General features: G+C 46.8%; 1 protein-coding gene and 1 long non-coding RNA gene across 6 annotated transcripts in view; one reads left to right on the top strand and one right to left on the bottom strand.

The window, feature by feature from the left end:
* Positions 1-15,327, top strand: part of LOC111521350 — a 23,950-nt gene extending 8,623 nt beyond the window's left edge. Inside the window, exons 3-7 of one of the 3 annotated variants that reach the window (XR_002724920.2) lie at positions 3,533-3,833; positions 4,070-4,356; positions 9,013-9,231; positions 10,210-10,478; positions 14,715-15,327. This is a non-coding gene — a long non-coding RNA (uncharacterized LOC111521350). The remainder of the gene's footprint in view (positions 1-3,532; positions 3,834-4,069; positions 4,357-9,012; positions 9,232-10,209; positions 10,479-14,714) is intronic. The other 2 variants (XR_002724921.2, XR_002724919.2) reach the window with 2 other exon arrangements.
* Positions 14,074-15,468, bottom strand: part of SMTNL2 (smoothelin like 2) — a 25,964-nt gene continuing 24,569 nt past the window's right edge. For all 3 annotated transcript variants that reach the window (XM_023184717.2, XM_023184716.2, XM_031934300.1), the window contains one exon: positions 14,074-15,040. In XM_023184717.2, the coding sequence (XP_023040485.1) occupies positions 14,914-15,040 (127 nt within the window). In that variant the 3' untranslated portion in view covers positions 14,074-14,913. The remainder of the gene's footprint in view (positions 15,041-15,468) is intronic.

The raw sequence follows: 15,468 nt of genomic DNA, 5'->3' as shown, positions 1-15,468 counted from the left end.
GGAAGGAAGGAAGGAAGGAAGGAAGGAAGGAAGGAAGGAAGGAAGGATGGAAGGAAGGAAGGAAGGAAAGGAAGGAAGGAAGCAGTTTGCTGTCCAACGACCTTGTTGTAGGTCCTTCTATGGACAAGCCTCACCCACTCCCTCAGAGTTCCCATTCATGTCTTTAGTGAGTCACACTTAGACAAGAACAGGCAGCCCAGGATCTCACCAAATGTTTAAAGACAGCCTCCAACTTGGAAGAGAGGCATCCAGACAAATAGGAAAAAGAAATTCAGGGAAAGCAGAGATGATGGAAGGAGAAAAAAGTGAAAAAAACTTGATAAGTAATTTCTTCAGAAAAGCAAAATAAGATGTTATATCCATTAAACAAAAGTTAGATGCTTTATTCTCTATTTTGAGTGTCACTTTTAAAGGAATTAATGAAAAAACAAAAATGAAATTTTGGAAATTGTTCCAAAGAAGGGTAAGATTAACATATTCAAAAGCAAGTTTGGTGGAAGATAAAGTAGAACAAAAATAAACAGAGATTTAAAAAGAATGATAATTGAAAAAATCTAAGAATGAGGACCACTCTAGGAAGTCCAATTTCCAGCTAATAAGAATTCTCTTAAGGAGAAAATAGAGGAGAGAGGGTGCGAGTAAAAATAATACCACTTCACAAAATTGAAAGATGTGAGTCTCCAGATTGAGAGACCCGACTAAACGCCCACCCCAAGGTCATCACAGATTTCAGAATACCCAGAATAAAGATTTCTAAAGCTCCCTGAGAGAAAAACAACATACAGAAGATCAGGTGTCAGTCTTGGACTTCTAAATAGCCACACTGAAAGAAAACAATGCCTTCAAGCTTCTGTGTGAAAATGATTTTCAGCTGAGAATACTTGTAACCAGATGATCAATGAAACAGGAAGGTGGAATAAAAGCATCTCAAATACAAGGACTCAAATTTTACCTCACATGTATGTCCTTTCTTAAGTAGCTACTGCAGGATGTGCACCAACAAAACAAGGACTTAAACTCAGAAAAATAATGTGGAACTAGAAGTCATGGGATTCAATGCTGATAGAGATATCAGCATTGATATCTATTGATAGATAGAGAACTATATAGAGAGTTACCAGTCCAGAGCGGAGCAGGATGGCAGGCACAAGGAGTGAGGCACCCAAGGAATCAAAGAAAATGGCATGTTTGAGGATATGGAAAATAGTATCCAGAAACATGAAAGCACTTGGAGAAAAAAATGAGCAATTGCCACATAGAATAGTAGGCAAATGACAAAGAAAAAGTAACGATAAATTCCAGGAAATAAATGAAGAGCATAGCTCATGCAAAGGGCCTGAAGTAGAAGTGAGCCGATGCATTCAGGGACTAGCAAGGAGAGTGGGGCTGCAGCAGAACTGGAGCGGGGAGAAGACTAGACAATGAGGTCAGAGAGACAAGAAGGGTCAGGACGTGAAGGGCCAGGACATTGTAAGGACTGAGGCATTGACTCTGAGCAAGATGGGAGCTGCTGCCGTGTTTTGTGCCAAAGAGTGACATGATCTGACTTACGTGTTGGCAAGATAATTCTGCCTATGTGTTGAGAATAAATAGTAGGAGGGACTAGGTAGAAGTAGGATGCTACTGCAGTCAGAAGGCCACCGCAGTGATCCAGGGGAAAGACCATACAGATGGCCCCATTGAATGATGGTGGCTTGGACCAGGGTGGAAGCACTGCAGGTGGTGAGAAGCAATTGGATTCTGGATATTTAGAAGGCAGAGCCAAGTATTCCTTGACATATAGAATGTGAGGTATGAAAGAAAGAGATAAATCAAAGATGGCCTGAGCAACCGGAGGGATGAAGCTGCAGTCAGATGAGATGAGGAGACCACAGTTGGAACAATGTTCCCATCACCTGTTGCTGAATCAACCTCAACTTACAGACATAAAACAACAATCATTGATTATTATCAGCTCTGGTGAGCCTGGCAGTTGACTGGGCTCAGATAGGCAGGTCTCACTTGATGGTTGGGGCTAGAGTCATCTCAAAGGCTGGATCATCTGAGGTCAGGAGTTGGAGACCAGCCTGGCCAACATGGTGAAACCCCATCTCCACTAAAAATACAAAAAAATTAGCCGGGTTTGGTTATGGGTGCCTGTAATCCCAGCTACTCAGGAGACTGAGGCAGGAGAAGTGCTTGAACCCGGGAGGCGAAGGTTGCAGTGAGCCTAGGTTGTGTCATTGCACTCCAGCCTGGGTGACAAGAGCAGACCTCCATCTCAAAAAAAAAAAAAAAAAAAAACCCACAAAAATTTAAAAAGTTAAAAAATAAAAAATAGCCCCATCCCTATAGCAAGTGCAATTTGTGTGTGTGTGTGTGACGGAGTTTTGCTTTTGTTTGTCACCCAGGCTAGAGTGCAATGGTGCGATCTCACCTCAGTGCAACCTCTGCCTCCCGGGTTCAAGCCTTTTTCCTGCCTCAGCCTCCTGAGTAGCTGGGATTATAGACATGTACCACCACGCCCGGCTAATTTTTTTGTAGTTTTAGTTGAGACGGGGTTTCACCACGTTGACCAGGCTGGTCTTGAACTCCTGACCTTGTGATCTGCCAGCCTCAGCCTCCCAAAGTGCTTGGATTACAGGCGTGAGCCACTGCACCCAGCCTGGCAAGTGCGATTTTAGGAAATAGCCCACCCAGTCCTCTTTCCCCTCTGTGCCTTCTCCTTGGTGCCTCTGGTCCCAGAACGTGCTCGGACTCACACAATCAATTCACCTTGTCATCTCCCACCAAGGACGACTGCAGCTTCCCGAGTCTCAGATGCCCACTAACCCCCTCGCCCATCCTCCCGGGCTCACGCCCACTGCAAAGGAGCAAACTGGCTCTGTGAGGTCTCATGTTCATTACAAGGCGGAGTGCAGACTAGAAGCCAGGCCTCCTGGCTTAGCTTTAACGGTCTCTCCAGGATAAAAATGGTGGTTGCTGTCACTGTAGATGATCTGGCAGGTGGCATGGGGGACAGATGAGGGGGGCAACGTTCCTGGTAGGGAAGTCCATCCCTCTAAATTAAGTGCGTTAATTTTCCCGAATAAAGACACGCCTCTCATGAAATCCACTGCCTGGAAAAGATACTTGATACAGCAACTGTGATGGCCCCTGGCTGAAAATACTCTGTTTCCCCTTAGTAACCCTCCTCAGGTCAGGGTAAGCCTGCCGGCTAAATCAACAGAAAGAAGCAAACAGATCTGTGGAATGAAATTCCTTGGCTAACAGGAAAACTGCAGTGAGCGGAGTAGGGGGCAGGGGACAAGGTTCTGAGAAGAACTTCGGGTTTTTCTCTTGCCCTTGGTGCGGTGGGGGTGGGGGACAGGAATCTGGGATGTGGAGAATCAGTCTCGAGTAGGGGGTGGGCCTGATAGAGCAGATGAGAAACCCAACCCAGTGGGCAACATTAGTGTCATCACTGTTAACCCTCTGCAGACCAGAAACCGCCAGGACAGTCAACTAACCCTGATATTATTATATTCATAATAACGCGTGTGTTTTGTCAAAGCCCTTATTAGAGTGCTTTAAGTGGCCTGGAAGGTGATGTCCCCCAAATCTGACAACGTGCAACGCAATGCTAACCACGATGGTTGGAGTGGTTTTCACGGGCAGGCAGAACAACCCTGCCACGGTCAGGTGAACAGAAGCCTCTGAGGCCTGGGATGGCAGAGCGGACGGACATGAACAGAATCCGTCTCTGCCCCGAGGCTGCTCACGTCAGACACACAGCCCCGAGCGGCCAAGGAGTCTGCATTTTCCTCGGCAGAAAGAGCGGTGGTTTGCACTGTGGCTCTGCCACGTGCCGCGTGGTTAGTCCAGTTCGCTTAACTGCTCCAGGCTGGAATCTGAGTGTCTTATTAATTGAAAGGTGCTGCCCTGTTGAACATTCTGTGGGTTCCAAAGCGAGTGGAGTGGGAGGCGTGGTTAGCTTCTTCCTCATTGGCCTCGTTTTTTGACAAACAACAGCAGGTTCCCCGCAGGGTCTCTGGCCCAGCTTCTCAGCACGTCTCTGTTCTAACTGAATTTGATTTTCTTTTTTTTTCAGCCTCGTGCTAGTGATGGAAGGGAATGAGACTGTGATCTCCCTCATGACACTAATTAATATCCTTCATCCAAGGTGGTGACACTGTACTTTGGGGCTGAAATCTGAAACTTAACCAATGGCAGTTCTGGTCCAGCTTGGAGAGGCTAAGTGACAGCTTGTTACCTTCAGCTTCATTTATTAACATCAGCTGAATAAACAAATCCCGATGGGACCAGAGCCCTGCTGCCCAGGAACCCCTCCCACTGGTTCTCAAAACTCTCTGGTGATTGGAATTGAAGCCATCTTGGGTAAGAAGGTCCCACTGGACAGAAATTCAATGGCACCTGATTAATTCTGAAAGTAAAAGCACTTAACCCTCAGGAGCTTGGGCCGAACCACTCACTCTTTCATTCCACTCCTCCTGTGTTTCCCTGGCACCAAACAACCTGTCAACTCAGCAGTACAAGCCATTCATTGAGAAATACTGATGGAGGCCAGGTGCAGTGGCTCACGCCTGTAATCCCAGCACTCTGGGAGGCCAAGGCTGGCAGATCATGAAGTCAGGAGATTGAGACCATCCTGGCTAACATGGTGAAACCCTATCTCTACTAAAAACACAAAAAATTAGCCGGGTGTGGTGGCGGGCGCCTGTAGTCCCAGCTACTCGGGAGGCTGAGGCAGGAGAATGGCGTGAACCCGGGAGGCGGAACTTGCAGTGAGCCGAGATCGCGTTACTGCACTCCAGCCTGGGCGACAGAGCGAGACTCTGTCTCAAAAAAGAAATACTGATGGAGCGCCTGCTAGATCCAGTAGGAAAGCAGGTGCATGCTCTGCCCTCGGGGAGCTTACAGTCTAGTGATCAAACAGGAGCTGTGAGTGACAGGATGAAGTTCACGGTGCTCCGGGAACAGAGATGATGGAGGGGTGTTGATGAAGACCTCACCAAGGAAACGGTGTTTAGACCATGAGACAATGTAGCCAACCTAAGCAGCCAGGTCTGCTCATTTCTGCTGCCAGCATAATTTCACAAAGCCCCTCGTTCTGAGACCACATACAGCTCTTGGAAAAGATGCTTTGAAGACAAAATAGGACAGAGCACACGGCCAGGGGAGGTGGTCCCCCATGCCCCGCTAAGAAACTGCTTATCCCAAGGACGAAAGGAATCCAGTCACTGGAGGTGGTGACATGATCAGATGTGCATTTTAAGATCATTCTAGTTCCAAGATGGAAATGGATTAGAGAAGGATGAGAGTGAGGCCTGGAAAGCAGTTTTAGGAGCTAGTAGTTCTAATCCAAGTATAGACAGTATAGTTGACTTCCAATCAACTAGTTTTGACAACATTAGAAAAAGAGTAATTAACCTAATGTTAGCCTTAACAATCAACACCCTGCTAGCCCTACTACTAATAACCATTACATTTTGATTACCACAACTCAACACTTACATGGAAAAATTCAAGCCTTGGACATGAGCTAGATCAGGTTATAGGCAGAGTGGGTAGAAAGAGCTGGGATGGAGAGATACAGAAATCTTTTATGTATTTTTTTTTTTTTTTAGAGACAGGGTCTCACTTTGTTATCCAGACTGGAGTACAATGGCACGATTACAGCTCACTGCAGCCTCGCCCTCCTGGGCTCAAGTAATCCTTCTGCCTCAGCCTCCCGAGTAGCTGGGACTACAGGTGTGCGCCACCATGCCTGGCTAAGTTTTAAACCTTTTGTAGAGATGGGGTCTCACTGTGTTGCCCAGGCTGGTCTTGAACTCCTGGACTCAAGCAATCCTCCGAGCTTGGCCTCTCAAATTGATGAGATTGTAGATGTGAGTCACTGTGCTCAACTCAGAAATCTTTCTGATATATAAAAAGTTCTTGGCCAGGCACGGTGGCTCACACCTACAATCCCAACACTTTAGGAGGCTGAGGCAGGCAGATCACTTGAGGTCAGGAATTTGAGATCAGCCTGGCCAACATGGTGAAACCCTGTCTCTACAGAAAATACAAACATTAGCCAGGCGTGGTGGTGCACACCTGTAGCCCCAGCTATTCGGGAGGCTGAGGCAGGAGAACCACTTGAACCCAGGAGGCAGAGGCTGTTGAGAGCCAAGATCATGCCATTGCACTCCAGCCTGGGCAATGGGAGTGAGACTCTGACACACACACACACACACACATTCTTGAAAATCAAGTGAAAAAGCTGGACATGGTGGCTCATGCCTGTAATCCCAGAACTTTGGGAGGTTGAGGCAGGTAGATCACCTGAGGTTGAGAGTTCGAGATCAGCCTGGCCAACATGGAGAAACCTCATCTCTACCAAAAAAGTAGAAAATTAGCCGGGTGTGGTGGCATATGCCTGCAATCCCAGCTACGCAGGAGGCTGAGGCAGGAGAATCCCTTGAACCCGGGAGGCGGAGGTTGCCATGAGCCAAGATTGTGCCACTGCACTCCAGCCTGGGTGACAAGAGTGAAACTTTGTCTCAAAATAAATAAATAAATAAATAAAAATAAAATAAATAAATAAAATCAAGTGAAAAAATAGAAAAATGAATAAAGACAGAAGAGTTCATAGAACAAGATATACAAGTCTCCCATCAACATGAAAATATGCTCATCTTCACTCATAAGAGAAACACAAATTGACGCCACACTGACACCATCTGTCACCTAAAAATTCAAAAACCTGACGGCACTCGCCGTTGAGGGTAAAGCAAGTATTCTCATGTTTCTGATGAGAGTGCAAAACAGAGAAGATTTTGGCAATGTCTGACAAAATATGTATTTACCCTTGAACCCAGCAATCTCAATCCTGGGAACTAACTCTGAAGATCCACCCTCACAAATGCAAAACAGCATACACCCAAGGCTGCTCGTCGCAGTCCTGCTTGTAATAGCAAAATACTGGAAAAAAAACCCCCAAGATATCCCTGCATAGGAGACAGGTTGAACAAATGATCAGCTAGCACAGTGAACGACTATACAGGCTTTTTTTTTTTTTTTTTTTTTTGAGATAGAGTCTTGCTCTGTTGCCCAGGCTGGAGTGCAGTGGTGCTATCTCAGCTCACTACAACCTCCGCCTCCCAGGTTCAAACGATTCTCCTGTCTCAGCCTCCCGAGTAGCTGGGTTTACAGGCGCACACTGCCATGCCCGGCTAATTTTTTGTACTTTAGTAGAGATGGGGTTTCACCATGTTGCCCAGGCTGGTCTCCAACTCCTGAGCTCAGGGAATCCACCTGCCTCGGCCTCCCAAAGTGCTAGGATTACAGGCATAAGCCACCGTGCCCGGCCTATGCAGGCATTTTTTAAAGATGAGGAGGATCAGGCAGGCACAGTAGCTCACGCCTGTAAACCCAGCACTTTGGGAGGCTGAGGTGGGTGGATCATCTGAGGTCAGGAGTTCAAGACCAGCCTGGCCAACATGGTGAAACCCTGTCACTATTAAAAATACAAAAATTAGCTGGGTGTAGTGGTGGGCATCTGTGGTCCAGCTACTTGGGAGGCCGAGGCAGGAGAATCGCTTGAACCCAGGAGGTGGAGGTTGCAGTGAGCTGAGACTGCACCACTGCACCCTGGAGCAAGACTCTGTCTCAAAAAAAAAGATGAGGAGGATCTCTATGAGATGATTTCACTTGTTAATGAAAATAAAAATTAAAAAGCAAGGTACACCAGCGAGTATGGACTATGCTATCTTTTGTGTAAGCAAAGAAAAGAATAACATAGGTATGTACCTGCTTATTGTTGTGGAAGGAAGGTAAAAAGGAAAGGAGGAAAAGGAGAAGACAGGCAAGGAGGAGAAAACAGAGACTAAGGGTGGGAACAGATGGAGGAATGGGAATGTGATTATACCTGTTTGTATAGTTTTGATTTTTGACCTAGGTAAAGAATTTACCTAGTCAAAAAAAGCAAATAAAAATAAAAATCATGGAAACAAACCTTCAATCAAATACAAACAGAAATAATTCAAGTAATATTTTTTTCTTTTTTTTTTTTTTGAGACAGGGTCTCACTCTGTCACTCCGTGTGCTGGAGTGCGGTGGCGCAGTTTTGGCTCACTGCAACCTCCATCTCCCAGGTCCTGGTTCAAGCAATTCTCCTGCCTCAGCCTCCCGAGTAGCTGGGATTAGAGGCATGTGCCACCATGCCCAGCTAATTTTTGTCTTTTTAGTAGAGACAGGGTTTCACCATGTTGGCCAGGCTGGTCTTGAACTCCTGGCCTCAAGTGATCCACCCGCCTTGGCCTCCCAGAGTGTTGGGATTACAGGCGTGAGCCACCGCACCTGGCCTCAAGTAACTTTTGAATCCACTACCTGTGCACCCTTAGGGAATATACCCAAAGGTGGGGAAAGGGGCTGAAGAGAAATCTCAAACCTTACTTGGTGGGTTTGTTGTTGGCAGTGACATGAGTTTAAAAATCTGGATATTATTGTTTCAGATTTGGGTATTGCAGTACAGAAGAAATTTGTAAGCATATCGAAATTGTTGGGAATTAGGATGGTTTGAGAAAAGGAAACATACGGACTAAAGCACAGACGAGGCCTGTGGAGCTGAATTTAAGCTGGAGGTTTCAGTACACTGGGAGGCTCCTCTAAAACATCTTAGCTGTGTTCACTGAAAGAGTCTAGAAGCATGACACCCAGCAAAATGAGCACAACGAGTTCCTGGACCTTCATTGGGAAATCAAAATTCTCCACCACATACACACACACAAAAAAGAAATTAGACATTAGCAATCAAATTGAAGCTGTCTACGTGTCCCCTTCCCTAGTTGCAGCCTCCTTCCAATCCGCTAGATGAGGGAATCTAGCATTTTATCATTTCCAGGCACTTTTGTATATTTTACTATATATGTATTGTATCTTTAAACAATATATAGTATTAATATCCATTTTAAAACACTTTATAGAAATGTTATTATCTGTGTGTATGCATATGAAAATTGCTTTTTTCTGTCAACATTTTGTGTCTTACAGCGATCCACACTGATACCTGGAGCTCTCACTCGCTAATTTCACCCTCTATGTTATTGTATTGCATGGTTATGCCACTATCTTCTTACGAATTTCCTGTGAAAGGACATTTAGCCTACCTATTACTTTTGACCATGATGAACATTGCTAGTGTGAACATTCTTGTGCATATCTTTTTGTGATCGTCTACAAGAGCTTCTCTAGAGCATATCCTCAAAGCTGGTGAGTTGTGGTATAAATGCATATTCGCTTCTTCTCTTTATTATCAATTTATTTTCCAATATCATTGAGTCAAATGATATTTCCACCAGCAGGTTCTGTTTCATTCAGTGTTCTTGCCAATACTTAGCCTTAAAATACTTTTTAATTTTTGTTAATCTGATGGATGTGAAATATCTCACTTCTCTGCCTACTTAGTGAGGTTTAATATCTATTTATTTACCACCCATGCATGTTTCTGCTTCTGTGAAATAAAATTTTCTGTCTTTCAAAAAAAAAAAATTCTCTACCACAAGAGACCAGGATTTGAATAAATGACTGATTCCACAGCTGGGGCAAGGAAAGTAAAAGGTCAGTCTGGAGTACCTTGTGCCAGAAAGCAAGAACGTGCTCAAAGGCCGGGCATGGTGGCTCACGCCTGTAATCCCAGCACTTTGGGAGGCTGAGGCAGGCAGATCACCTGAGCTCATGAGTTCAAGACCAGCCTGGCCAACATGGTGAAACCCATTTCTACTAAAAATATAAAAATTCGCTAGTCATGGTGACTTATGCCTGTAGTCCCAGCTACTCAGGAGGCTGAGGCACGAGAATCGCTTGAGCCTGGGAGGTGGAGGTTGCAGTGAGCTGAGATCACGCCACTGCACTCCAGCCTGGGCAACAGAGTGAGACTCGGTCTCAAAAATATGAAATGAAATAAAATAAAATAAAGTGGTCAAAGAACCATGGGGATATGGCAAAAAGACACAAGTGTTGTCTTCTCCCTCTGAACAGTTTGACCATCAAAAAAAATTACAACAGTAAGGGATTACAACACATTGAATTAAATTAAAAAACAAAAAACAAAAGAATCCATGGGCCTCCAGGAATACTCAAAAACTGAGTTAGAGGGAGGGAAAGACCTTCTTTACAGAAGAATGCCAGCCAGTAAACATCAAAGAAATGATGCAATTTTTGAGACAGAATTTCACTCTTGTTGCCCAGGCTGGAGTGCGATGGCTCAATCTCGGCTCACTGCAACCTCAACCAAATTGAGGTAAACCACTCAATCTGGACATCCACAGACTCCCCAAAGCCCTGGGCTACGAACCCTAATGTAGAGGAAGAAGCACAGAGCTTAGGACGCAGCACACAGGAGCAACAAGCCGAGGAGAGGAGGCTGTAATGAACAGAGGACGGAAAGCAACAGCCAGAGGGGCAGGCAAGCCAGGAAGAGCCCCAGCAGCGCAAACGCCACTCAGTCTGCAAACCAGGTAAGGACACTTGCTACTGGGAGTGATTAAAACTCAGATCCCCGGCCAGGCACAGTGGCTCACACCTGTAATCCCAGCACTTTGGGAGGCCGAAGCTGGCGGATCACTTGAGGTCAGGAGTTCAAGACCAGCCTGACCAACGTGGTGAAACCCCATCTGTACTAAAAATACAAAAATTAGCCAGGCGTGGTGGCACACACCTGCAATCCCAGCTACTCAGGAGGCTGAGGCACGAGAATCACTTGAACCCCGGAGGCGGAGGTTGCAGTGAGGCAAAATCGCGCCACTGTACTGCAGCCTGGGCGACAGAGTGAGACTCCGTCTCAAAAAAACAAAAACAAAAAATCAGATCCCTAAAGATCGATTTTACATCCACTTATGTGACAGTAAGAAAGTTGGATCAACTTCGGGGATGAAGGTGACGGTCAAGACCTACGGTAACACCGTCTGGTGTCTCTCTGGCTGCCATCCATATCACCTGCCCCTGGTTCAGGGCCCCTTCCCAGTTTGTCATCCCACCTGCCTGGACCTTGTCCCTCCAGTGAAGGCTGCCTGGATGCCTCAGAGAGCACAACCTTCTTACCTTCATTCTTCCCGGGTGCTTTTCCTTATTTGGTGCTTTCGAGAGAGTAGACAGGTCTTAGGTATGGATCCTTCCTTCCTTCCTTCCTTCCTTCCTTCCTTCCTTCCTTCCTTCCTTCCTGCCTGCCTGCCTTCCTTTCCTCCCTCCCTTCCTCCCTCCCTCCTTCCGAGACAAGGTCTTGCTCTATCACCCAGGCAGTGGCACAGCCATCGCTCACTAATGCCTTGATCTCCCAGGCTCAAGCCATCCTCCCGTCTTGGCCTTCCAAGTAACTGGGACTACAAGCCTGTGCCACCACACCTGGCTAATTTTAAAACTTTCTGTAGAGACAGAGTCTCACTATGTTGCCCAGACTGGTCTCAAACTCCACAAACTCAAATAGTTGTCCTGCCTCAGCCTCCCAAAGGGCGGGGACTACAGGCATGAGCCACCGCGCCCAGCCTAGGAATTTTTAAGGTGCTCTTTCGAAAGACTGTGAGGGCTGTTTGGTGTCAAAGCAAGTCCAAGCACCAAGAGATAAGAGATCAAAAGCTCTAAAAGCAAACCCAGTCCAATCTTTAAAAGAGAGATAAGATGGCTCAGAAATAATCATACTGGGTCCATTTATCATGTGGTTGGGAGAGCACAGCTAACAGAGGGAGAAAAAATAAATCAAGTGGGCCATGTCCACAGGCGTAATCAACTCATCAGAATGAGTTGGTCACCCATCACCAGCTGGAGAAACCCAAGCCTGAGTTGGTTCTGCCAGACTGGTAAGATGTGCCACCCCAAACTGACAAACTGAATCAGCATTTCTAGTCTTCTGTGCAATTGCCTGCAGTCATATAGGCCCGGTCATGATGGCAGAGAATAAAATCTTCTCTCACACCAGTCTCCAGTTACAGAGTCCTGATCACTGCAACTGGGAAAGCTGAGAACTTTTCATCATCTAGCACATTTGCGAAATTCATTGGCTTTAACAAACTGTTCCGCAAACACCTGGCCTGTACGGTCTCCCCTCACCAGCATGTGCTTTGTCATATTCAGAAAGTGCTTATAGGCTCTCGCTCGCCTTGAAAAATCTCCATCAGCTCTCAGCAAGGCTCAAACCCATCGTGGCTCTGGTGAAACGTTCACTTCAGGGAAACACACAAGCCAATTTGATCCGATTTCATAAATTTTAACAAAATCCAGGTGAAGGGACCTATCTGGAAAAACAGAAGACTCTTATGAGCAGCTCCAAGAAAAAATTCTCTTGGGAAAGGAGGAAAAAGATGTGAAATCCTCCCTACCAGGGTGGAAAGCAAGATGAAATTGGGTCTCACAAACGGGGAGCTTTCGTGGAACCCAGATCTAAAATTTTGGCTTCCAAATAGCTCAGGATTGTGAGACCCAGACGGATTTTCTTCTCATGCTTTGTCTTAGAGGTAAAATCAAGTTTAAAACCCATCAACTCTCTTATGATCCCTCACCCCCCACCCCCAACAAAGACCACAGACAAGAACAGCATGGAACCAACTTTAAAATCTGGAGTCTGGGCCGGGCGCGGTGGCTCACGCCTGTCATCCCAGCACTTTGGGATGCCGAGGCGGGCGGATCACAAGGCCAGGAGATCGAGACCATCCTGGCTAACACGGTGAAACCCCGTCTCTACTAAAAATATTTTTTAAAAAAATGAGCCGGGCGTGGTGGCAGCGCCTGTAGTCCCAGCTACTCGGGAGGCTGAGGCAGGAGAATGGTGCGAACCCGGGAGGCGGAGCTTGCAGTGAGCCGTGATCGCGCCACTGCACTCCAGCCTGGGCCACACAGCAAGACTCCGCCTCAAAAAAGAAAAAAAAAAAAAAATAGCCAGGCGAGGTGGCGGCGCCTGTAGTCCCAGCTACTCGGGAGGCTGAGGTAGGAGAATGGCGTGAACGCGAGAGGCGGAGCTTGCAGTGAGCCGAGATGGCGCCACTCATTCCAGCCTGGGCGACAGAGCAAGACTCCGTCTCAAAAAACAACAACAACGACAACAACAAATCTCGAGTCTGTCCCATTCTGAATGTGAGGCATGAGGGACACCGTTCCTAAAGTTTAAAAGAAATTGTTCTGTATTCTGGCAGGATCTGCTCTGCTTCATGCGCAGAGCGTATGGCCATGTGGGCAGGTCGGCAGAGCTCTATGTAACGTGTGTGAGGACTCAGTAACATACAGGCATGCTTTTCACAGAGCCCTTGTGCTCCCAGATTGGCCTCAGGTTTGAAACCCTAAGCTTCAGGTATGTGTCTCTGCTAATAATAGGGCTCTCCTCCCCAAGCCTACAAGAGAGGAGAGAGCTAGCAAGGGAGTGGTTTCCAGTGTAGGAGAATCCGAGAGAGGGCAAGACTGCAGCCTGGACCAACCAGTCCACGGAGAATACTGCTCACCCACCTGCAGGCTCTGCCATGTTCCTCCTGACACCTCCAGGGATCTCCTGCCCATCCCCAATATACCACCCAAGGGACACATGGGACCCCACAAAGACACACAGGCACTGGTGTGGAGAGCCCGCTGCATGAGATGAAGACACAGATTCGCTCCTTATAGGGAAGGTTTAGAAGTGCATGGCTACAATCCAACCCAATTATACAACGATTCTTGGCTGAGAATAAGAATAAGCTAATGGCTGGAGCTCTATAGAATCGCAAGATTTTTCGATGCAAATCCTACCACCAAACAGCTGTGAAAATAAACCAACGTTCCTTCATGGGCTTCCTCCAAGTGTGGGACCACCCCAAACCCTGCTGTCTTGGGCCACTGTTTATCACAAACACTGCAGTCTCCATCCAGAGGACGGATCTCAAGGGGAACTTTCTGTTGACGCTCCTTCCACAACATGGAGAAGGGAGACAGGCACGCTCAGAGGTGACAGCAAATGCCATCTTCAACTTTCTAGGCCAGTGATTTAAGTGCAGGAACAGGGGTGGGAATTTAGTAGCTATTCACTTGGAAGGTGTGTCAAGTCTCTTATTCACAGAACTCCCATCTCCCAAACAGAAATAACAAACCCCAAGCAAAGTTCAACACATCTTTTTTATGTACAAATGGGTCGCTGATACAGAGGGAGCTGCTTTTTATAAATCTCTGCAGCAAATCCCCTAAAAAAGATGTAATAAAAACTCTGTCTCAGCACAAAGGGCCTATCCTTCCCGAAAAGTGTTAAATTCCCGAGAGCCTGTGCTTAGCCAAACACTTGTGCGGCCTCCTGGGAAGAACAGCAGCGCTTTGGGACCAAGGCAAGAGCCTTCCCATCTCCCTGGAGAGCAGAGGTGACTTGAAGGTCATCTGTTGCCCAGGACTTGGGAGTGATTAAACTGTTTCTTCCCAAGACTTGCGGTCTTCTTTGTCAAGCTGCTGATTAAGCGGGTCTCTCTGTTTCCTGGCAGTGACCCAGAGGGAGGGAGGAGAGGAACCTACAATCGCGTGAGGAAGTAAAAAACTCTGGGTATTTTGATAAAAAAACACTTGGCAATCACTGTAACCCTGTAAAGCCGATGTATCGAATTCACCAGAGGGAAAATCGTACGTTAGCATTCTGGAATCTATAAATGCAAGCATTTCTTTAGGAAGATCATTACTTAGCACCAATGTCTCTCTCTCTCTCTCTCTCTCTCTCGTAATTTTTCCTTTTCCTCCGAACCCTTGGCTGTGATCAGCGCTGTCGGACCACAGCTCAGCAGTACTTTTAATCAGTAACACAGCTGGGCTCGAAGGGGAGTGCGGTCACACGCCACAGAACAAACAGCACGCTCACACCAAACGGCAAGGCTCCTGGAGGCATCCTGGCTGGGGATTCGCAAGCGGACCCCCGGCTTCTTCCTGGGGCTACTCTTTGGCACTCCAGGCTCAGGGGCTTTACTCAAAGCGACGTAGGTGGTTGTACAGCGACTGGACGTAGGTGAAGACACACATGGGGTCCGGCTTGCGGCCCATCACCATCATGTCCTCCACTTCGATGAGGCGTTCACAGTTGGCCAGATTCCTGAAACACACAAGCCCCGTCAGAACGGCGGTCCCAGCCATCAGCCAGCCCACAGCCGTGACAGGGCCGGGATCTCCATCCCGGGAACAGAGCTCAGCCTCTCAGCCTGCAGCCAGAGGTTCCCAAGGACCCACCAGCGGGGAATTCAGATAACCCTGGCAGAACCCTTGGAATCACTGACTCCAATGCAGTGTTTCCGAAACTCCCAGATTTATGAGCCACCTATACAATTCATAGTTGCCTTTAAATAGACTTACTTTATTTAATTTGGTTTTTTTTTTTTTTAGAGTCAGGGGCTTGCTCTCTTGCCCAGGCATAAGTACAGTGGCACGATCCTAGCTTACTGCAGCCTTGATCTTCTGGGCCCAAGTGATTCCAGCTAGTTTTTTTTTTTTTTTTTTTTTTTTTTTTTTTTTTTTTTTTTTTTT

The sequence above is a fragment of the Piliocolobus tephrosceles genome, chromosome 16 (assembly GCF_002776525.5).
Source record: "Piliocolobus tephrosceles isolate RC106 chromosome 16, ASM277652v3, whole genome shotgun sequence".
In the NCBI taxonomy this organism is placed as follows: Eukaryota; Metazoa; Chordata; class Mammalia; order Primates; family Cercopithecidae; genus Piliocolobus; species Piliocolobus tephrosceles.
The sequence above is the reverse complement of the archived record's forward strand: the minus strand, read 5'-3'. Positions and strand labels throughout refer to the sequence as shown.